This window comes from Micromys minutus, assembly GCF_963924665.1.
Source record: "Micromys minutus genome assembly, chromosome: 8".
Classification (NCBI taxonomy): domain Eukaryota; kingdom Metazoa; phylum Chordata; class Mammalia; order Rodentia; family Muridae; genus Micromys; species Micromys minutus.
In genome coordinates, this window is record NC_137977.1 from 68233104 (window position 1) to 68258439 (window position 25336).

At 40.2% G+C, this 25336-nt stretch overlaps 1 protein-coding gene across 1 annotated transcript in view; it reads right to left on the reverse strand.

Moving 5' to 3' along the window:
- ZNF407 (zinc finger protein 407) overlaps positions 1 to 19176 on the reverse strand; it is a gene marked incomplete at its 5' end in the record, with an annotated part of 322142 nt that extends 302966 nt beyond the window's left edge. Inside the window, 2 exons of the mRNA XM_080920027.1 lie at positions 9104 to 9218; positions 14562 to 19176. Of these exons, the coding sequence (XP_080776153.1) occupies positions 9104 to 9218; positions 14562 to 19176 (4730 nt within the window). The remainder of the gene's footprint in view (positions 1 to 9103; positions 9219 to 14561) is intronic.
- Between the last annotated feature and the right edge of the window lie 6160 nt (positions 19177 to 25336).

Genomic DNA, 25336 nt, shown 5'->3' on the forward strand with positions numbered 1-25336 from the left:
GGGAAGAGCACCCGCACTGGAGCCGGCCAATGGGAAGAGCACCTGCACTGGAGCTGACCAATGGGAAGAGCACCCGCACTGGAGCCGGCCAATGGGATGCAGTGGAGGCAGCGTGACAGCACGAGCAGGAAGTCCATGCTCCCGTCTTCAGTTGGGACGTCACTTAAGCTCTTGACCCAAATTCCTTGATGTGTCCACTAGATGTATTAAATAAATCAGGCAACAGTCTAAGTTCAATACCCTATTTTTAAAATAAATTTAAATAGAGATCAGTAAAATTTCTTTGATATTTTACTAAATCCACATTTAAAGACTAAAGCAAATTTTTGTTGTGAGACATGTGGCTGTTAACATCATGTGCCACATGTAAGATAGACTTGTTAACATACTAATAATGACCAGGTTTGATAGTAATGCCACAAGACCATCTGTACCGACTTTGCTTACAAAAGCACTTCTAAAATAGTTCAGGAAGGATCTTACATTTAGCCAGACTTACAGGAATATTCTAGAGTCTTGCGAACCACATGGAAAATTGAAATCATAGCCGTGATGCAAATGTTTAACCCTTTAAAGGGTCTGCAAACCACTGTTTCAGCTCATGATATTCTCTAAGCCCTATGTGGTTAGTAATACTTGTTGAAACCTGATGTGATTGCAAACAAAAACAAAAAACCTTGTGACAATCCGTGTGCCTAGACAATTGCATTAAAAAACACTAACAACGTATCTAATGCTGGATACAATGGCCCTGACATAAGGCTAACTAATCCAAATGGCAGCCAGCGAGAAAGAATCTCACGGGGTGAACAGGTTAGCATATACCAGTTTTTAACAAAACATAAGATGTGTAAATAGTATGAAATGAAAAAAAAAAGAGTCTGGAAAGTAAAGAATAAGAAACAACCATTTGTTCTTGTTGTTGTTGTTGTTGTTACTGCTGTTGTTGCTGCTGCTGTAGTTTGTTTTGTTGAGACAGGGTTTCTCTGTGTACTCCCATATAGCCTAGAACTTGCTTTGTGGATCAAGCTGGCCTCAAACTCAGAGATTTGCCTGCCTCTGCCTCCCAGGTACTGGGATTAGAGATGTGCACTGCCACGCCCAGCAAAGTACGTTATTTAAAAAGGAATAGCTTCCTGCCCCGAGCTGTACTGTGCATGTGGTTCATTCTAATGTAAAAACACAATCACAGCACCCTTCTTCCCTGTTGAATGTAAATATGGGGAGTGTGGCTACATTACTGTATGTCCTTCTCATTATCTGGAATTACCTTGCACTAAGCTATATGGAACAGTGTCAATCTGTTTCATGATAATTATCCAGAAATCAATGATTTCCTAATTAAAATTATAAATAGTAAAATCTCTTAAAATAACTATTTGACCAACTCCCATGCCCCTTGATCCTGAACAGTAATTTACTTCCCACCTCCTATTTAGACACACTCCCTTCTCATTTTCCTTCTTTTAGAAACTGAAGTCATACAGGTTTTTAGGAGAGCAAGGGGAGGAAAGGGGATGGAGGGAGGGAGAGGGAAAACTGGCTGGCAGGCAGGCAGGCAGAGAAAAGAGCTAACACTCGATATAAGAGCATGGAACATCTTAACTGTCTACCTGGCTTTATAATCATGCTTTAGGCAGTGTTGACTTAGTTTCCCTTCCTGTTGACATATATATGCCACAGCCCTGCCAGGACAGGTGGCCCTGATTGATCTGCCTGCCCACCAGTGGTAATCATATACCATACCACCTACTGAATTAGCCTAGACAGGACCATTTCTGGAACTGGGTTCCCTATTTGAGGAAGATGTCTTCCAGCTAAACCCCAGCAAGTACTGGAAAATGCTAGTGTTCAACAAACAGCCATGTAACTTGTCTGCCTCCCACAGTCACACACAAGGACTCTGTAGAATTCTTACCAAGCCATGTTATTCCACTCATCCCTCCTTTGTTCCTATGTTCTTTAGTTAACTATGTTAAAAACATGCACATTTTCCTGATGAATGCTCAACTAACTTTGAGACCCAACCTTGCCAGAGCCAGGTCTGTAGGAAGACTTTTTATACTCCTCAACAGTTGAAGGGTCCCATTCAACCTGGTTCCCCCGTGGAGTGGTTCTTAGACCATAATCTGTTTTCTTCTCAGGCCTCTGCCCTCCAAGGAGCCTGTGAGCACATGGCCAAAACACAACTCTGTCACTGTGCCTGACAAAGAAACTCAGAGGGATCTACCAAATGTGAAAAGGATGAACCATTTGACAGCAGAGTGCCCCTTATACAAAGTGTTCCTTAGAGTTACATTTCCAACACCTGTGCTCAAACAGGTCCTGGGCAAATCAGGAAAACTCGCCACAGAGTAAAGATTTTAGGAAACAGAGAAGAGATTAGCAAGGGGAAGTGGACTAAGGAAAAGCAGTCACAGAACAGAGGACAAACATCAAGGAAGCAGCTGCTCTTCAGGCTGCTACAATAACAGTGACACTTAAGAACCTCGACCCTAGTATGAGTTTTAATCCCCAGGAGCCAAAAATAAAGAATCAGGGCACTGGGCATGACTGTTTCACTGGGAGCAACAGAAGCTGATGTTTTCAACTACAACCAACGTGTAAAAATGCTTATTTTATCTCTGTTTTGCTCCTTGGGATAAGTCCATGAACCTACCTACCAAGGGAAAGACAAACACCATGTAACCGTGCTGACAGAAAGCTGTGCTGTGGCAGTGAAGCTCTTCGCCACTGTGAGGAGACACTGGGAGAAACTTTCTTCTTCTACATCAGTGTCTTACCCCAAGTCTGTCCTGAAGTGCCAAACATTCCGGAGAAAAATAAGGGAGAGATCTAGGATAATGTTTGTTATCTGAGTATTATAATTAAAATATTGCTTAGGTTTTTCAAACCATAGAGTAAGTTGCATTATAAAACAATAGAAACAACAGTAGAAAATACTGACAGGTATTTAAAGGAATTTACCACCAGAAGGGTAAATGATTAAACTTCAAAATAAAGACAAAAGCATAGTAAGACTAAAAGCAATAAAATATTATGTAGAAAATACAATATATCCTTATAATGAATGTGTTACTGTTAAACCTTTTTACACAAGTGAGAGGAGCTATAGTGTGTGCACTGATACACAAGTGAGAGGTGCTATAGTGTGTGCAGTTACACAAGTGAGAGGTGCTATAGTGTGTGCACTGTAACACAAGTGAGAGGTGCTATAGTGTGTGCACTGTTACACGAGTGAGAGGTGCTATAGTGTGTGCACTGTTACACAAGTGTGAGGTGCTATAGTGTGTGCACTGTTACACGAGTGTGAGGTGCTATAGTGTGTGCACTGTCACACAAGTGAGAGGTGCTATGGTGTGTGCACTGTCACACAAGTGAGAGGTGCTATAGTGTGTACAGTTACACAAGTAAGAGGTGCTATGGTGTGTACACTATCACACAAGTGAGAGGTGCTATAGTGTGTGCACTGTCACACAAGTGTGAGGTGCTATAGTGTGTGCACTGTTACAGAAGAAAGGCACTGCTGCAGCACAAACCAACTTCTCTGTTTCTAACCACAACAACCAGCTGAAGCAAACACTTATTTTATTTGGATACATCTGTAGATATGATGGGTGTAATTAATTGTTCAGCTCAAAATGTAATTCTGCAGTACTTTTAATGATTTAGGTATACACAGCTTTAGTTCTCAGAGCGGACTAAAAATAGTGATTTTAATTTATTCCTGCTGCCTACAATTACCCACAACCATGTATTTTTAAATATTTCCAGCCTATAAAAATTACTAATTTTTGCCACTTGTGTTTATCTGCGTTCAGACTTTGATTTGGATAAATTAAGCTCTCAAGTGTTCCTTGCTTTATGAAACTCTGCATGTTGTACACTTCAACACAAATAAATGACTTGTACCATTAGAGGTTTAAATAATGTAATGTATTTCATGCTCAGCCTGAAGCTGGATTCCAATGAAGTCGCTAATGCACGTAATGATTAAGTGTAACTCAAATACTAACTGTGTTGTTGAAAACATGACAGGCAATAATTTGGTCTATTATATTCTGCCATTTAATTGCCTAGTACAGACATTCTCTGACACGTTATGAAGCAATGATTTACAATTATTCAAGCTGCAAAGGTCAGAAAGTGACATTATAATCATCTACATAGAGATCCCTCTAATGCACAAAAACTAGGTAATCTCACACACACACACACACACACACACACACACACACACACACACACACACAGAGTTAACTGCACTAGCAACTTTCTATTTAAGGTTTCCTAAATCAACTAGGAATAAACATTTCCTAAGCACACTAATATACAATTTAAGTTTTTTGTGGAATTTTCTCATAAACTGAGTGAAATATTTGGAAGATGTCTTATTCCCTCCTGATTAGGCAAATCCTATTCAAGTATTTAACTAACTCCATATATATCAATCAAGACTCAACACGAGAAAATCTACCAGTAAGTAACATGGTCCCTAATTCACATATATTGGGTTTATGCTACTGAAAAATGACATAGAAAATGTAGGCATCATTTCTTGGGTCTATTGTAAGTTTTTTTTACAATTGTTCTGAGATAACTAGTATTAAAATATAACAGTAAACTATTTTGATCAATTTTACCGCAGCACCAGTTTAAGGCACTTTCTTTTCCCTATTACTCAGACATGGTCAACCATATGTGAGTATAATAAATCATCACCAGATGAAGAACAGAGGGGGAGGGGGAAGGGAGAGAGAAGGGGGAGGGGATAACGTCACTTACAGTAACTCTTACCCACAGGGAGAATAAAACAAGGAAATGAGACAGGGTTTGAATACCAGAATATGAAAGTAAGACTGGATAAGCAGTCTTTTATCAGAACGTAAATTTTAACAAAAATGGAATCCATGTGGCTAATGGAAGTAGATTGCTATTACATGCTACAGAAAACAACCTAGATGAAAAACAATGAATAAAGACCGCAGTAATAGAAAAAAACACAAACACGGAGCAGAGAAACAATGAACTAAAAAGGTAATTAGGAGAAGGAGCAGCCTGGAGCCAGGAGGCCGGCTGCAGAAGTGCGTCACTTCCTCACTTGAAACTCCGCTCTCCCAACCATAAGCAGGGAGAGCAAACACCAACTAAAGAATAAAGGCCATCAAAATCAGCAAATGACACAAATGTCCAATACAGCATTTACACCAAACAGTGAACAAATACTAGGATTTAGGATGCAATGCACATGGGCTTATTAACGTATGGTACGGAGGCCGAGACCTGATCCTGGGCCTTGTACACCTTGTAATGTTAGACAAAAGTCTACCACTAAACTGGATCCCAAACCCCACATCCACAATTCCTTTAAAAACATGTAGAATGACTTTTGGGGACTGAGAATTTTCACATGATTGACAACTAAAATAAATAAAGACTGAGGATCAAGACTTTAATAAAGAGACGAGTCTGGCCTATTTTTAAGCCAAAACGTAGTTAAATAAAACTATCAGCTTTTGCACAGGGCAATGTTTCTTTGTCCCCACTAACCACTATCACTGGCAGCAGACTTTCGAGTCAACTATACATCAAGAACCTGGATATAAATATCACTACACTCTATGAAATTCTTCTCCTAACCATCTTAGATGTAAGAAAACACTAGACAGAAGCTCTACTAGAAGGAGATGTGGTTCAGGGAAAAGGGCCTTGGTTACTCTGCAGAGCTCCTGGGCTCGATCCTCAGCACCCACAGAAGCTTATAAGCATCTGTAACTCCAGCTACTGGGCATCCAACACCCCCTTCCAGCCTCCACAGGCAACAACCATGCATGACATCCACATACACACATGCTGACACACACATACACATAAAATAAAATATAATTTTTAAAATGGGGGCTAGAGAGATGGCCTTGAGGTTAGGAATACACGCTGCTTCTACAGAGTACCTGGGTTGAATTCCCATCTCCTACATGATAATTTACAATTGTCCCTAACTCCAATTCCAGAAGATCTCAAGTATCTTCTAACCTCACAGGCACCAGGGACCACTCATGTGCATAAAAAAAGAAACAAACATTTTTTTAAATAATAATTTCAAAGCAGCTATACAAGTCAACAAACAAAACTCTGCTCTCCTCAAACAACTTTGCTCACAGTCTGCTCCCTAACATACCAAATGTGCATCGGCAATGGGCCATCATATGAAAAGATAAGCCTGCCATACAGAACGTTAATCCTAAGTCAGAGCCAGACAACGGGAACTAGGCTTTCAAGTCATTCGGCTTCTTCTGTCAAGGTAATTTAGACCCTGTTTAAAGCATGGCCAACATCTGCAGTAGAGGATCAGGAAGGGACCATCTTCTAATTATTGATCTTGAAGATTCAAAAAACTAAAAGCAATGTAAGTCCAGATGTAACAATTTCAAAGGCAAGTTTTACGTGGGAGTTGACTATTCAGAATTATACAATGAGGTCTTAGTGGAAACGCTAAGACACATAGTTCACATGGACCTACAATCTTCCTACCAAAAAGACAAGAAAAAGCAGCCAAATAATTACAAGCAACCTGCTACATTAATATTGAAGTTATTCAATAGAATATATCATTTTCTAATGTTTGACCATAAGAAAACTGTTAGAAAAAAGTTACTGCAAACACAAGTTCAGTTTTGTTACAGTTAATTAAAAAATGTTCCTACTCCAATGGCTTACACATTATTCAATCAGGTCTATTTGAGAAATAAGTCTTTATAACTAAATAAGGAAGAGGTCATTAATAAAGTTTCAGAAGACTGAGACTAAGATATTAACTACTGGAGACAAGAAAACATAGTGCAGGACCTTCTGTTGGTGACAAAATTATAGAACTAATGTTCCTGAAAGATCACTTCACCTTTCAAAGCTTGAGTCTGTAAAAGGTAAAATGCATAGCAGTTAAAGCTAATGAAGAAATGCAGCATAGCCTGCTTATGCTCGGGAACTAATGGGTCCACTGAGCATTTGTGAGATTATTTAGCCATCAGTGGTAATGAATTGACAATGTCAGCAATGTTAATGTGAGACTGCTCTCCAGTGTCAGGAGCCAGAACCAGTCCCCACTTCTTGTTCTGTTTTCTATGTTAACTTTTATGTTATTCTCCTGCACCAAACACCACTTATGTTTTATGAAACATAAACAACCAAAGACACCACTTCATGAAAATCAAATTGCCTGGTTCGTTACTGCTCTATTCAACCTTACTGATCAATGATCCTCAGCTTTCTGAACTTCAGAGCCTCTGGCTTCACTGTCAGGCTCTAGACCCTACTAAATTATTATGTGTGACTTTGAGACTGAGCTTATTTCTAGAAAGAAAGAAAGAGTTATAATCACACAGGAGGTGAAATGTAAAGCCTAACCTTAAGTCTAAAAGTTGAATACTAAAACTCAGTATGTTTTATCCACATACCCTTCACACACAGGCACACACAACACACTACAATGAAGTGATCTGTTACAAATGTAAGATACAATACACTCATATCTGCTTATGTTCTATGTCGTGGTGATCAAATATATGAACTACTACTGCGTTTCATCTGTGCACAATAAGCAATCAGCTAAGAAAAGGGATATTTTTTTCAAATTATACATTTTAAGCCAATTAATTATAAACTGTTTCTGATACTATGTATATAAAATATTGATTCTCTGGAAAAGTTTCTTTTTCTTTCCAATATTACTCAAAATTTAAAAATTGGTAAAAACCAGATTTCAACTAACCCAATGTGCAAAATAAAAATCTTTTACTTATTTCTCACAATGGGAAAGAAACTGCTTCCTAGCGGCACATTTTCACTGAAGTCATGATCATCTCCTGTAACTCAGAGAAAAACAACAGTAAGTGAGGTATCTTTTAAAATTGCAGGACCTATAGAAATTAAAATGGAGCGTTTAGGACCTGCTGACCAGGAGTGGCTCCGGGGCACAGGTCCATCTTCATTTCCTTTAGCTGCAAGTCACTGAACCATCAATTTGGCCAATGAATAAATCACAGACCATGGTTGATAAAACTGCTTGCAAAGTTATTTATAAAACTGTCTTGAGGGTGAAAAAATGAAATTGTATTCCGGGGAAATGTATTGTCCAATAGAAAGCAGAACTTTCCTGACTTGAAGGCTATTTACATGTTCACGTAAACCTGAAAAGTCTTCTACCTAAGCAGAATATGTGCATACTGCATAATTTAATTGGACCTCTGAATTGCAGATTTCTTAAGTTTCACATAAAGTATTTTATATTTTATATGATGTACTTATTGGTTAATTTCTCTAGCATGATAACATTAAGATATATTTTAATTAGAAGGAGAATGTTAAAACCCACCTCTGAATGTCCTGTGATGCACCATATATGCCACAGCATTTTAAAACCTTTTAAACATTTCTGCTAAATTAATTAGTTTTAAATTAAGATGCCTCGGTGCTTTCTATTAAATGTAACATATCTGAATGACAATTAAACATTGGGAATGACTCTACAAAGAATCATGAACTAAAAAAAAGGAAACTAGTTTTGAAATCACATGACACAAAAATATATCACACACCACTTTACCACACCCTCCCTCAGATGATCAGTAACCAGGCATCTGAAATTAAATCTTTTGTTTTTCCTTATAGAATATGTCCAATGGATCCAAAGAACCACTGATGTAATTAAAATTAAGGCAGTACAGCAGAAGAAAAAAAACATACATATGCACTCCTAAAGCTATATTATCTGGGGGGATTTTTTGTCTTTAAATGGAATTTACAGTTCTCTCTGGCAATGTGAATGAACATCCTATAATTTAGTCAATTTACAGATTACAGGTTCAAATTGACCTTGTAGCCCATAAAATTGCTCATCTTCAGCACAGGATGAGAAGTGGGAGAAGAATGTCATAACTGTGTTTAAGGAATTTACCATAACAAAGGAAAGGAGGATACGCACGCATAATTTTCGCCACTCTTACTCATATCAGTTCTGAGTTCTCCAACAATAGCTCTCCATCCCGCACGGCTGCTGGCTCACACGCTCACACGCTCACACAGCAGAGGCGCCTTGTTTACTCACCCACAGACGTGACATTTGTACTCCCTCATCCCAAGGTGCCTTTTCACATGGTTCCTGGCATCTCCAAGCTGAGCTGTTGCAAAATGGCATATCTTGCACTTGAATGGTTTTGATCCTGAGTAAATTCAACATAAGATAAGAGTTGGACTTGAATCACACATTGCTGATAAGATCTTAAGAAAACTCCCTTCAATCTAGTTAAGAAGTGCTGTCCCCAAAGTGGAATGCATGCATTCATGTGTAACTTTCCTATACAGTTTTAATGTGTTAGTGAGAAGTCCCAATTCTCAATTATATTTCTAAGATTTAAAGTCAAAGTTGAATGCCACTAGACAGCTTAAATGAGATAATATGAAGTATCTTTCATACAACTGACAAAAATGTTTGAGGTATTCTATATAATAATGGAACATTAAAGACAGAAATACCAAGTGTATTGCTGAGTCTATCTCAGTGCCCGCTCACTTTCCCCCATTGCTCTGGCTCTGACTTCATTTGCGCAAAAACAGTAGTACAAATGTTCTGACCCTGACCTCAATGAGTTGCTGTGGTAACTGCCACTACATCTTCCCAGACACAAGTTTGCACACACACACACACACACACACACATACATACTCACACACACTCACACACTCTCACACACACACACACTCACACACACACACATGCACACACACTCTCTCACTCGCACACTCTCTCACACACACACTCACACACTCACACACACACACATGCACACACACTCTCACACTCTCTCTCTCTCTCTCTCTCTCTCTCTCTCACACACACACACACACACACACACACACACACACACTGCCTTGCTCTAGCCATCATGTCACAGTCTGTGGTGAATCTGCAAACCACAAGGGTCAACATCTTGGTCACTGAGTTCACTAACAAATCCTTCAACACAGAGGATCATAATAACAACAGCATGTGTTAGCTAACTAGCTGGAAAGGACTGGGACTAAACTATACTCCAAAACAAAAAGTGAAGCCTTTCGGAGTTGCTAGCACCACTGAGAGAGCTGGAAGACACCAACATTAATCAGTCCCACATTAATGAAAAATAACAATCTCTTCAGAACATATGTACAGACTGTCTTCCAATTTTCTGAGTACTATCACATCTTGAAAAGAAATAAAAAAAAAAAAAATAAGGACCACAGCTTAAAATCATTACAATGTTTCTGTATCATGATTAGTATGTAATTTGGGAATTAACTCTTCCAATATGGTAAGAGTATGAAACATATAAATTTCAGAAGTTACAAAGTACAAATTTAAAAAGTTTCAATTGTTGATCCATGAACCTTTATGAATTCCTGAAGAAAAAAAAAAAGCTTGAAACTAAAGCACTCAAGAAAAAAAAAATGACTCTCTTAAATATGATTTAGTTCTCAAAAGTGATCAAAAAGATGAAGCATTTCATTTTAACCTTCCAACACAGATTTTAGAAAGTCACCAACACTGCATCACAGACACAGCGGAGCACTGCCCTGTCCAGTGACACTGAGGCCAGGCCCGTGGTGCTTCAGTTCTACGGTCTCAAGTAGTGTGGAATCTATCCGACGCCTGAATGGGTCTCCCTACTAAGACTTACATGTTTGACTATGAAAAGCATGTTGGGCTTCTAGCAATTGCATTGTGGCAATCATTTTGAAATTTGTTTTTTTTTTTTTAACCATCTAAATGATCCAGATAAAATTAAGTCAATCAGCACTTTGAAGCATATGAAAGAAAGAATCCCATAATGAAATTCTAGAAAAAATACCAGTCACTGCCTGTGGTTTGAGTTGTACTGCTTTCTCCAGGACAACTTGGAAATTGTTAATAAGCAATACAGTATCAAGACCTCAAACAAAAAGGATAAAACTCCTTATCTGCAAGTTGACTTGGAGACACAGATATAAGCACCTGGTGGCTCCGACAGCTCCCAATTCTGGCGAGGCCTGCACGGGTGGCCAACACCTCAGAGAGTGGACAGACATGCCCATGCTTTAATACCGTACCGTAATGTAAGCCCTGCGGAAGTCTTCCCTAAGTCTCGGGGCTCCCTGATGCAGTGCATGGACCCCACACAAATCAGGAGTCTGTAAGCTGCTGCATGGAGAACTCAGGGAGACCCCACACTGACTTGTGATCCCCACAGGCTGTCCTTCCTATGCCGTCAGCATTCAACGATGGGCTGAGCTAAGGCTTCTCTGGAGAAAAGGAAGTCTTCCCCTTACTTCCTTAAAGATAGTTCGTTCTTACACTTGTCATATGATACACATTATAAAATGGGTTTACACATGTTTATATCACAAAACAGATATAATCACGTATTTCTAAATTTGCCTTTCTCTCAGGTATATTTTAGTATTAAAAACACCAGGATTATCTTAAGTAATTCTAGTCCTTGGGGCAGCATTACCCTCAGAAGATTTTTATTTTATTTTATTTTGGACTGTAAGATTTGATCAAGAGGAAAAAACACTAAAGTGGCCTTAACTTTCTGGTCCCTGATTATTTACTAAATAAATCCAAGGACTTGAAACTTCAATATCTGCACTTAGACCGAAAGGTCACACCTCTTTTGCATTCTTACTACTACTCACACACATGTGGCATCAATTCAGAAGAAAGGACAGGAGCCTGCAGATCTTAGAGGAAGAAGTAATGCAGCTGCCTGTTGACCGTGCTGACCGTAGAGATCAACCGTGCAATGCTCGCTGACTCTGGTGAAAACCCCTGCTCTTCCCAAGCACTGGAACGTCTCACCCACTTGTTCTCTCACTCATTCACAAACATCCAACGATCACAACGATCACTCTGAGTAAAGTATGTGCAGAGTAAGAAGTGAATGAAATCAGCCCCTTTCCACTGTGCTTGCTGTGCAAATTAGCCTGATGATCTGTAGTTTCTAACCCATCACATATCGAGTCACAGACACCTAGCACTAACTTAGAGTTTCCAGTGAAGTTGCACACCACCATACCTACTCATATATAAACCTTTTCCAAAGGGCATAGAGACCAAAATACTATGGATACCAACAGAATGGCTAAGTCTAGAGGACTGCACCAGAGAGAACACCCTGCCCCATGAGCAGTACAGAGGGAAGACTACAGATAATCAAACTGAGCTTCACAGCACAAATGCACAGGGAGTGGTGTTTTCTGCCCACAGCTCTTGATAATCAAAACTCATCTTTTAAGACTGCTGCTTGTATCACACTCACAATAACTAGACCAGGTTACATTAAACATACAGCAAATTCCAAATTTAAAAACAGGTTGGAAGAGTGAGCCATTTCCAGCTAAGCAGAACTAGCAGCCCTATATTACTCACTTTCATAGATAAAAGTAAAGCATCAGAGAGTTGTCCACTTTAAGATATCCCAAGGGTGGAGGGAATAGCATGAAATTAAATCTGAAGACCAACTTCCCCCAAAAAAGTGACTCAGGAGGGATGTGCTCTGCGGTGCTTCAAAGCAAAAATATACTGGCTGAGAAGACCAACAGAAGATATTGGGGAAAAGGCATGCTAACTGTTCCTAAATGTTACGATCAATAATGTAACTCATAAGTAGGGTTACTCTGTCACATATTGATAGTTACCTCACTTTCACATCCACATTAACTTGATTTTAAATGCAATTAATACATATAGTCAAGGAAGACTAATGGACTACATTCTGCACTTAACCTGGTAGACATTTTCAAATGGCACAAGTGACCAGTGCAAACCTATTTTGCATTGTAAACGACTAAATAAATCTTAATGGATTAAGAATGATCAGCTATCAACACACAAGGGAAATTAAGTGCTGAAATGCCTACATTGATTATTTTAAATTATTAGCCTTACTCTATTCTTGAATTTGTATGCTTTTAGTGAGCTTTAACACATTTACAAGACTTATTGACTATAATTACAAGAGAATTCAAGTAATGGACACATCAATTATAAGCAACATGTCTTGACCAGACAGTTGCATAAAGAATTCTAAAAAGAGCTCCATTAGCATCTTCCTCTTAGTTTTATTCGGCTTTATCTGACTTGAGAGGGGATGTTAAGAAAACACATACTTTCTATGCACAAGGACAGCCTGGTACCTAAGATCCTGTCGTCTCTGAGTGTGAGAAGCAACAACAGACGCAGCACTGACCATGCGAAGCGGCTCCTAACCCTACTCCGGAGATGGCTTGAGCATGTGGCCAGTGAGCAGTCCACACAAGGACTACACTGCTCGTATTTACCTCAACTGATCCTACGTGCCTTCCCCTGTCACTCTCTTTAGGAAAACAATCTGATCTATCTTTAGTTATCCTCAATTACTGATAATGCTCTATATCTTTCTCCTTGTAACCAGTTTCAAAAACTGCAGGAATTTTAAGTATAGATTTAATAATATGCCATTATTTAAAAGTACAGTAAAATAAACCTTACAGATTTAATAAAAATATGTTCTTTGAAATGTGAATTTATTATTCAAATCCACTCATAAATTCAACCATGTAGACAGAACTTGTCTAAGCAGAGCACAATGATTTAGAAAAGCTGTCTATTTAAAATAAAGAATGTATGGCAGGTTTATAGAAACACTGCACTGAATTTTTACATAAATTTAGAACAGTAGCTTATGCATTTTTCACCAAATATATATATTTTTAAACATTTATCCCCAAACTAAACATTAACATGGAATGTTCAATGTATCTGAGTAAAGACCTTAAATCAGATGCTTCCTTAAGGAAAATCCAATTCCAACACATATTAAGAAAACCAGGTTCACAAATTCTAACCCTTGAAAATAGAATCCTACTACTGGGAGTCACACTTGTAGATATAAACTACCTGTTAATACATATGTTTAAATTACTAATAGCTTAAGAATTTTATTAAGGGGCAGGAGAGATGGCTCAGCAGTTTAAAACCCTGGTTTTCCCTTCCACAGGACCCAGGTTAGATTCCCAGGGGATCCAATGCCCTCTTCTGGCTTCCATGGGTACTGCATGCATGTGGTACACAGACATACAAGCAAGCAAAACACATAAAAAGTTTCAGGCATGTCTCAAAATAAAAAGAACTTCATTAAAGGCTAAAACCTCCTTAATACAACTACAAAGTGTAATTTAATATATACTTTGGAAAGCCAAATAATTAGGACGAAACAAATGAAAAGCCATAAAACATGGGAGTTTACAAAGGCATGGGATGGTGCTTTTTGACAGAAGTAAAAGGAATGTGTCTACTAATCCGCCTTTAGGATCATTACAGCTGAATTACCTCTGGAAATATCAACACTTCTCAGATACAGGCGGAACATCACACAAAACAAATGTGAATCAGGTGGAAACCCATAAGCAAATTCAAGTAGAGCTAACACTTGGTTGGACCCTAAGTCCAAACCTCATTATTCTTCTGCAGTTCACAGGAAAACAGGCTTGCTGCAAGGGTCACATACCTGTGTGAGTGCGAATGTGAGCCAGAAAGGCCATGGAATTGCTACTCCGACACATCTTCCCACAGTACTTGCAGACATTGCCCTGGTTTTCTTCTCTCTCCCGGTTGATCTGCTCGGTGTCTTCCACTATGTACTTATTTACCTCCCGCAGCAGTTCCTCGTGCTGTCCTTTAATATGCAGAAATAAGTTCTGTTCAGAATCAAAGGGCTCTGTACACTTGACACATTTGAAGGTGGCTCCACCCTCTGGAAGCTCTTCTACACTGGCCTGTTCATTTCGCATATGACCAGCACTAGCCAAATGCTGGTGAAGGTTGCTCTCAGTATAGAATGACTTTCCACACAGTAAACAATGAAAGTGCTTCTCTTTCGTAGGATGCTTCATGGCTATGTGAACATTCAGGCCACTCAATCCATCTGCTAAGAAACCACAGTCATCACATCGAATTCGTGTGGACTCACCAAAAGAACTGCCTTCAACTTTCTTCTTCTTTACCCCCTGAGCACAGTCTTTCAGGGGCAACTCACTAACTTTACCCCCTGTTGCCAGCAGATTCTCTTCTGGCTGTTCTACCAATTCACCATCTTCAGTTTTTATTCGAATTATGGAAGAATCAAACCTGCCGAAACTGTCCATCATTTGCCCTTTGTCGTCAGTACTTATTATAGCTTCATAAACATCATCGTCAGCTGTGCCATGAGAGGTTGGGACATCCTCTTCCAAAATCACTGCAGCTTCTTGTTGTGAATTTATCAGAATTTCCTTATTCTCAAGATTAGGGTTTGCCTGTACATCTTTCAAATCTTCTGAAGTCTGTTCACACCCGACTTTGTTCTGGCCACCGCCATCTGGGTCCAGTTGTTCTCTTGGTATTTTCATCACCACAGGGGAAGTGGATTCAGCTGAAAGGCCCCCATCTAGGTCTCCAGAGCAGGGGGACTTGTCAAGAATTCTCCCTTCACTATCACCCATGCTGCCTCCCTCGTCTTCACAGCGTGTACCTGTATTACCAACATCATCCAACACCTTGTGGTTTTTCTTTGCTGTCTCACAATCCACAGCAGAGCTCACTAGGTTTCCACTCTGAAGACAGCCTGGGGAGCTGCAGTTAGAGTCTGTGTTAAGGGACACTGTCTCCCTGGGTTTCATACTTCTGTCCTTAACAAGGGACTGGTGCAAGGTCTCACAAAAGGAATCATCTTCATTAAAATTAGATTCTTGCTCAGTCCCAACTGCCAGAGAATCAGGAGCACAGAGTACTTTAGACATATCTAAATTAGTATTATCATATAAAATAGAACAATCTGCAGGATGTCTAGATTGGAGGATACCAGATGATTGGTGTGGATTTATTTGAAATTCCTCGGAATTTTGTGAATGCTCCTCCTCAGGTACGGTGATGCTCTTAGATACTTCGGAAGAGGCTGCCTCCACGTTAGAGGAGCTGAGGTAAGACTGCCTTTTCATTTTATGCTTCTCTGTTGCAGCATGCCTAGTCATCTCTCTGCGAGTCACCGCGTAGTAGTCACAGGCCATACAGTAAAACTCAAACTCTTTGGTGTGCTTCCTTTTCACGTGCAGCTCTAGTGAAGCCGCAGAGTGAGCACTGAACTCACAGTGCAGACACTTATTGTCACTTAGACCTGCAGCATCTCTCTGAGCATCATCATGCTGCACACGGTCCTCTGTCTCTAGAGACATCTGTCCCTTTTTATCAGAGAGCTGACTACTAACTTCTCTACCTACAGAATGAAATGCATTTCCATTATCTACCACTGTCTTCTCTAAAGAGGTGTCTGACTCAGCTGACTTGTTAACCTGGTCATCAGAAACAGTCACTGCTAGAGAGGCGGTCTTCTTACATGCTTCAAGATTACCTCCTTCTGGGCCAACAATTATATCCGCACTTTGTTTCCCATTTGCTTCGATTTCTACCCGTCCTTTATGTTTCTTGGTGGCACAATGACGCTCCATATCTCCTTTAGTTACAGTATAATACTTACACACTTTGCACAAATAACTATACTGGTGACTGTGTTTACGCCTGATGTGCACAGTCAAATTTGTAATACTAGAGGCCAAAAGTCCACAGTGTGAACAAGTCCGAGAAATGCTGCCTTTGGGCCTCCCTCGCTTTGGAGTAGTGGCTAAGCCTAATTCATCTTCTTTGGTGATGACACCAGACTGTGGCAGTTCCCTAGGTGTTAGCAAACTCTGTTCACCATGGGAATGCTCCAGCAATCGCACGCCAACATGGCCCTCGGGCCTTCCACTTCCAGGAACACTGGACTCTTCCTTTTTCTCATTTGCACCTATACATACTCTTTCAATGCACTCTTCAAAACTTAGACCGATGTTGTTTTTCTTAGCATTTTCAAGATGTTTGCTTCTTTTAATGTGCTTCTCCATTCCTTCTTTACTTAGTGAATAGAGATTACATGCTTTACAAAGAAAGTGGTAGTCCTGACCATGCCGAAGCTTTATGTGTCTCGTAAGGACAGTGGAAGACCTCGTTTTATAGAAACACTTCTTACACTGAAACTGGGGCTTACTCGAATGCCTTGCTTCAGTTCCGTGGCTTGCCCTGGACTCAGCAGGTTCTTCCTGAGCTGCTTTCCCTGAGTCTTCTCTAGAACCTGCCATGTTCTCTGATTCTAAAGTACTTAAAGGTATAACAGAATCACTACTCAGTGATGAAGCGGTCTTTGGTTGAACCACTAAGCTATTATGTGTCTCAGATGCTCTGTGTTCTTCCACGTCTTTCTCAGACAAGAACAGATGACAAGAGGTGCAGAGAAAACCCATGCCGTGCTGCTCCTTCATATGGTCTCTAAGACTCGTCTCATTCAAGGAAAGGAAGGAACAACACTGACAGCTGAAGACGGCTGTCACTTGCTGATGCTGATTACTGTGCAAGTGTTCCTCCAGGTCTCTCCTTGACGGACTAGAGAAGTCACACGTCTGACACCCAAACTGCATCTCTCTTACATGGCACTTTTTAACATGAATTTCCAAGTCTGTCTTGTTTGCAGCTATCTGACCACACTCCGTACAGGTACACTGCACAGAGAGCTGGTGGTCAGCTGGCTTTACTGGCAGGGAGCCCAGCCGTGTGGAGCCTGAAAGACAGGAGGCTGTCTGGTCCTGCATCACTTCTGGGTTGTCTGAGGTAGTCGCACAGAGACTTTGAACATCTTTGCTCATCTGTATTTGTTCCAGCACTGGCTGTGCACTTGTTTTCATCTGTGTTCTAAAGTGTTTCATATACATCCTCTGAGTTTCATTTGTACCCCTTTTATTAATCCCTAGAACATTAAACCTTTTCTTTGCCTGACCTTTTAAAGTAAAAGTGCCACTTCGTCTGCGAAAGCTATTTCCCAACATTAGGAGGTTTCGCTCAGATCTCGGCCTTGAGGTGGTACTGATACTGACCTGCGCTGTCTGGGGGGCATTTTTAGTGGATTCTGGTTTATTTAAAAGACCCTCTGAGCTTACTACACCCACTAGCTGTTTGTTCTGATTTCCAGGATTTTGAGCTACACCAAAACTAGCATCTTCCTCAACTACACCTGCTTCCCCTGAAGAGATTTTCCTGGATGGCACCATTTCAACAAGAAGCTCACTACTGCCAGCACTGTCTTCAGAAGGGGCTCCTCTGCAGTCCTGAGACTTGTTCCCAGTGTTCTTTACTCCTTTTGAATCCCCATTCCTTGCCACTGGTTTAGAAGCTCTTGGTTTTGTTCTAATATTTTTTGCTCCCATGACACAGGCTTTTTTAGGAAAAGACTGTTTTGTTAAGATCTGTACAAATCCTCCACGAGCAGCAAGGTTCTGACGACGAAGGTGTGTTTTGCCAAGATAATGTGCATTCAATAGGTTTTCTTCAGCACACTGAAAGCCACAGAGATCACAGGAAAAGACTTTCTGTGGCCCCTGAGTATGTTTGACATGCGCATGAGGAGATGAGCTCTCTGCTCTGTGGCTACAGTGGCAGCAGGCATGTTCCTTCCCCTGTTCCACATGACATTCCACATGCTTTTCCAAAGCAGAGCAAGAGGAAAATGAACAGCCACACATGCCGCACCTGAGTCCTGTCTCTACACCTCCAAAGCTACAACTAATGTTCATTTCTTCTGGAGGAAAGGAAGCGTGTTTTTCGGGAACAAGGGAAACCATTTCCTGAGCTGGCTTTTTCATTTCCTCTGCTTTCAGAGTATCAGATGTGCTAAGATCACAGGCCGGGGAGAAAACACTGGGAAGGGCTCTGCCTCCTTCTGAGTGGTTTGCTGCAAAGGCCTCCTTTCCCATTTCATCCAAATGGACACTCACTTCCACAGTGCCCAACCCACAGACACCCTGCTCTCTTGTCTCGGGTACCACTGCCTCTGTTCTCAGTCGTTTGGAAGCACGTTCACTTCCATCTTCCTCCACAGCAATACTGTCTGAGTAGGATGCTTCTGAAAAAACTCTTTTGCTCATAAAATTCTCAGAGGCATTTGCTAGGTCATCAGATACAGGCCCACAACTGTCATCACAAGATGAAACATTCTTTGGATCTTTTGCTCCCTTAACACCTTCATCCTCATCATCTTCATGTTTGTTCTCAGAATCCATTCTCAATAAAGTTTTGATAGTGTTTCTTCTGTCAAAGTTGGGTTTAACTGGGGCTTACAACCTGTGAAATAAACAGACATAGTATTAAAGCTTTGAACATAAAGAAACCTCTTCCTCTAGGCCTGAGGGATGAAAACATAATGAAATTAACCTTCAGACCTGACTGAATCTAACCACCAGTTCTATAGGCAATCTTGCTGTGTCTGGTGCTTCATACTTCTAATTCCAACAACCAGGACATGATCTGCCTTATGATCAAGGTCCCAATCTAGGTTACACAGTGACTAACAGGGCCAGGCCAGGCTACAGAAGAGAGAGAGGAGGAGGTGGTAGAAGAGGAAGCAGCAGCAGCAGCAATAAAATCCCTGGGCACTGCTGATTCGCACAGCAGTACTAAGCATCCTGATGGGAAATAAGGACGCTTTCCATCAGCTGCCAAACGTTTTCACTTTCCAGTTCTCTGAAATAGTACACCTTAAACAGAGAAGAAGTCCTTCTTTTGAATTTCATTTTGGTGAACTCCCATTCTATGAAACAGATGAAAGCAAAACCAGTGATCTGACTCTAGAGGACCTGCCTTCTCTCTGGCCTCTTTCCCTAAAGCGAGAGCCTTATGCTGTCCTCCGTAGACGTCAGTGACACTGTCCATACCTGCATCACAGGACGCCACTCACCCTAGGCCTTTGCCGATGAGAAGCTTCCTCTTCCAGGTGGCAATCAACTTTCTTATCTCACATTATTTTTTTTTTTGAAGATTATTGGCAAAGGAAAATGTCAGTGGTACAAAATTAATGGAGTAAGTTTTAAAGAAGAAGGGAATTATCCTGAATAAAATGCCTTAAAATCAATATTATTGATTTTATTTTTCATTATGATAGTTAATTAAATTAACACATATCATTTTCCATTTATTTTATACCATGACTAAAATTTTTAGGCAAATGTGATTTTATTTGATGTTAATAAAAAGTCATTGATATATTATGGTCTCAAACCATAATGACATTTTTAACTATTTAGCTTTTTCCATAAATGACAAAATAAAAATAAAACTTACTTAAAAGTAGAAAACAAAAAATAATATCTAAGGCAAAAAATAATATCTAAAACAAGAATCAAATAAATAAATAATAGAAGAAAAAAGTCAGACTTTTTTCTGAGTAAAAGCCTTCAAGGACACTATGCTATAAAGGTCACCAATTAGAAAGTATAACAAGAACCCTGGATCAGGGCTGTTTTCTTAATCATATATCTGATAAAAACATTAGCTCCTAGACTATTCAAAGAACTCTTACAATAATTCCAAAGTAACAAAGAATCTGGTTCTAAATTTCTCCAAGGGAAATACAAAAATGGCCAACAGTATACAAAATTAAAACAAAATTAGTAATAATACATCATTAGCCCTTAGAGAAATGCAGTCAGGACCATGATGAGATATTCTAGGATAGATGTAAACAAAAAGTCACATCAAAATGAAATTCAATCACAGGAGCCTAAGCACAGCATCAGGGAGTCCAAAGCATGGTAGCCATTGGAGTCGGGAAGGCCAGTCTGAGCAGCACAGCAGGACTTGGTCTTAAAAAAAAAAGTTAATCACAGCAAATGTTAATGAGGGTATGGAGTGACCAGAACCTCCCCACGCTGCTAGTGGGTTAGAATAAAAACAAAGAAGCTCAGGTATCCAGAGGGTCCTTCACAATTATCAAGATGCAAGTTCAGAGTTGGCAAAATGACTCAGCAGTTAAAAGCAAATTGTACCAAACCCACGTTTGGAAACCATATGATAGGAAAGAAATGTCATCATTCTTGAACACTATCCCTCTGACCTCCAGCAGCTGTGACTCACATGTGCATGAACAAAGGTGCTGTTAAAATGATGTGGAGAATACGAAGCCGAACAGTGGTGGTGCACACCTTTCATTCCAGAGCTCGGGAGGCAGAGGAAGACTGACCTACAGAGTAAGTTCCAAGACAGCCAAGGGCTACACAGGGAGGCCTGTTCGGGGAATAAAGGTGGGGATGAGAGAAGACAGAGCTCTTGAGCTGTGGATGCAGCTCAGCGGTAGCGTTGACCTGGCATGCAGGAGGTCCTAGACTCACTGCCCAGTACTGTCAAAACTGGTTTTAAGATACAGAGCTCTGTCGCTCCATGTCCCCTAAAGATGTCTCCTGCATGCCTTTTACAGTCCACTTCCAGAAGCATACCTCACTCATCACCAAAGCACACTCCAATTAACCCCAGCCCCAGGCAAGTCTGTCCTAGAAGTTCCTGAGTGGACTGAAACCTAACAAGGGTTGTGGGAAGAGGGTTCGGCCACACTTTGCTAAGAAGCTGTTCTTGGCAGTTCAATGTCCCTTTGACTGCTGAGTGCAACCAACTGCAGAGATACAACAGACCTCTGCTGATGGACATCGGATTTATTTCTTTTAGTTGCTACTATGATAAAAATGTCAGCATTCTTATACATGTCTTTTCACAAATATGGTTTTCATTTCATTTAAATAAATACCTAGGGCAGATCTAACTTTATGAGAAACTGACTGATTCTAAAGTAGTTGTACTAAAATGCCACGTGTCCCATGCAAGGCCCCCCAGGAGTCTACGTCCCTCTTTTAAACTCAGTCATGCCAGTGGGTGTGTGCAGTGACAGCTCAGCTTTGCTCACAAAAGGAAGTTATTTCTTTCTCTTACTGAGCAGTAGGGTTTTCACATGGATTCCAAATGTGAGATCAACTGTCAGACATGTTCTATAATATTTCGTTTTTCATTTTATGATGTTTTATATAAAAAGCTTTAAACATTGATGAAATCAATGCCTTTCCTATTATGTTTATTTGTGCATATGATTTTGTTTCTCTGGTGCTTGAATGTAAACCATGGTTTACTTTATTCACTCATATCCCCCAAAGTCCTACAGCACATCAGGCACTTATATGCTACTAAAATGAATAGTGACACACACCTTTAAACCCAGTACTTGGGAGGCAAAAGCAGGAGGATCTCTGTGAGTTCAAGGCCAGCCTGGTCTGTATAGTGAGTTCCAGGACAACCAGTACTATACAGTGAGACCCAAGAGATGTTAGGTAGAAAAATGGCAAACAGAGTGAGTGAGCATCTGCCTCGTACCCGGGTATTTACAAATAAAATAAACAATGTCCAGGACATACTTCAAAAACATCCAGATAAGGAATATAAAGGAAACTGCTGATGGTTCTATAAAAGGCAGACAGAGATACATTATATCATTCCATCAACAGAGCACCAAAGAACAGATGGATGTGTGTTCAGAGTGCATATTCTGTTACAGGCACAAGTACAATACAGACAGGGCAAACAATGAAATTCTTAATTGTATTCTATATAATGGCTCAAAAGCCCAAAAACAAGAGAGAAAGAATTAAAATATTTGCTGTTTTCAATTGCTTTTTTTAGATTAATGAAATTAACCACCTCATTACATGAAAATAACACAACACCTAACAGCAGACACACACATACAGTGTCCACCATATCAAACTATTTACTCCACAATGATACAAATTGCTTATCTACTGGAATGTACCTGATAGATATAAAACCACACACGATTGTGAAGATATAAAGTAAGATAAATGAGCAAAAATCATACATCAAGTAGAACATTCAAGATAGCTGAATAGTTCAACTAAACCTTTGAAGAAACTAAATCTGCATGGGGCAGGGGGAGTCAAAGTTTACTATTTTGATTTAGGTTTGGATATTGTTGTTTTGCTGAGAAAGTAGGTGGAAACAGTTAAACACTTCAGGAGGAAGCTCAATTGTCAAAGACTGTAACATGTCTATGGAGCATGAAGGGCAGACAGCTCTGCACAGACCAGCTCTCTACCACACAGTAGTTTACAGAACAGGCAGCTGCTGCCCATCCCAGATCATAGCCACCATTTCTAAAACTAAAGGTCAGCACTGGAGCCAGGGGCCACCTAGAGGCAAATAGTTTGCTGCAGTCATTAAGTTGTAGAGTCTAGAATGGAAACAGAGTGGGCAGGCGAGCAGAGCAGTTTTAATAAGTACTTTAAGGTGATGTAAAGGGGATTAAGCGGAAATGAGAGTTTATGCTAATATAAGCTTTAAAAATTCATTAGAAAGGTTATTAGAACAAGCATCACATCCCAGTGGAGATGGGAAGAGGATCATCTTCTTTCTTCTTGAAAGATTCAAAGATCACCTGAATACAACCATTAAAGGGCTCGTTTTTCTGAAGCACATTTTAGTCGTTCATACAACAAACACTAAAAGCTTACTATTATCTGAAAGCACCTGATTCTCCCAGCAACAAAGTAAAATAAGGCACAGTCTCCTCCTTCACACACTGTCATTTGTAAAGCTATAAAAATAAAATAAAATAAAATGAATCTTAGAACTCTTCCCTCAGCAGAGTTTCAAGACTGAAAACCTAGTATGCATGTGGAACAAGACAGTGGAACAGCGCAGACAGACGGCTTAGTGGATGCCTGCTGCCAAGCCAGACAGGACTACTGAGTGCAATCTCTGGAACCCACATGGTGAGAGGAGGAGACTGAATTCTACAGCTAGCATTTTTGAAGCAGCAGAATGTATTACTAAAGCCAGTACTCTTCAAGCATCGTTTCCTGGACCAAGTCATCAATTACTATCTACACAGACCGTCAAAAACACAGTTATCAGCATCTACGTGGGGGCTGAGTGTGGCTTAGTGGTATAGCAGTTGCCTTACATGAGCAATGTTCTGAGCCCAATAACTAACACACACACACACACACACACATACACACACACACCTCTAAGCATTTGTTCCTGGCTGCAAAAATAAGTTATATATATAACATTTTTATTAGTTTCATCTTACCTATAATTACTAATAAAGTTAATATCCAGAAACTCACAAAAATTAAAGTATTAAACTTAGTCATCCCTCAGGTTTTAAGGGAAAAACACTCTGGGAGTTTAAAAAAAAAAAAACAAGACTTTTGAAGAACAAAAAGCACATCAATAGCAGCCTTCTGATGACACCTGGTGGCCACTTCTCTCAGAAGCCTCTTGCAGTGATTTGGAAGAAGTATTTCAGAAAGCAGGCTTTCAAGTGCTCAGTGCCCCTTGGGCAGAACATCTGATGTCCTCTGGCGTCCTCACTGGCCTTGTTCACTTGTCACTCATTCCATGTCTGCATTTCTCTGTGGGGTATCACAAAGACAACTTAGCTCTTCTGCTTCTGCTGAGTCACTCACACACAGGCTGCACAAGCCATCGTCACCCCACCCCTAGTCTCAGTCCCTTACCCTCACCCTTCCTGGACATACACATGCACAGAAATTAACAGTCCTATAACCTTTCCCCTTGAGAAATTCAAAAAGAACATAAGCCCTAGAAGTTATAATCCTACAAAGGATTCTCTCCTCCTGAAACAAGGCCACACACATAACAAAGAACTGCAGCAGCCACAACTGAGCAGAACACAAGAAAGTATCTCTCGAGGTGCCATTTCAAAGTGGACTTCCTGATGAACCTGTGCCATGATGGTGTCACCTACCCTAATTCCAAGCCCACTCCTAGAGTCTTGTCTCTGACAGCCTTCCACTACTGCTGTGCGGAGTCTCGGGCACCAGAGGCACTGTGTGTGCCCAGCCCTCCCAGCCAGGCCTCTCCCATCAGAAACAACTTGGGAAAGACTTCACAGAATCCGGTCTCTGATCCTACGAGGCAAAAGAATACTCTTCTAGGAAAATCTTTATAGTTGTGTTATAAAGTTGAATGAATAATTCTGTCAAGAATATATCTAACAAACTAAAATACATTTACTAGCTAACTCTAGGGGCAATCTTTTATAAATGAACTTACTCGAATCTGTCTTATTCACACAGAACTAGTTCATGTCAGTTCCAACAACTGTACCTCCTCATTGTCCTAAGAGACTACAACACAATTCCTCAGTGATAAATACATGAAGCTCTTTATAAAACTGCCCAAGAATGTGTCTGATGGGTTTAAATGAACCTACAAATTGCTTGCTACTATTTCAAAAGGCTTAGTTCCCTTTCAGCATAGTGAACTTAGAGAACTGCATCTAAGAAATCAAGAACACTGAAAGTGAGTGTGTTCTACCTGGACTCAGTTCCAAAGACGTCATACTTCCCACAAGGA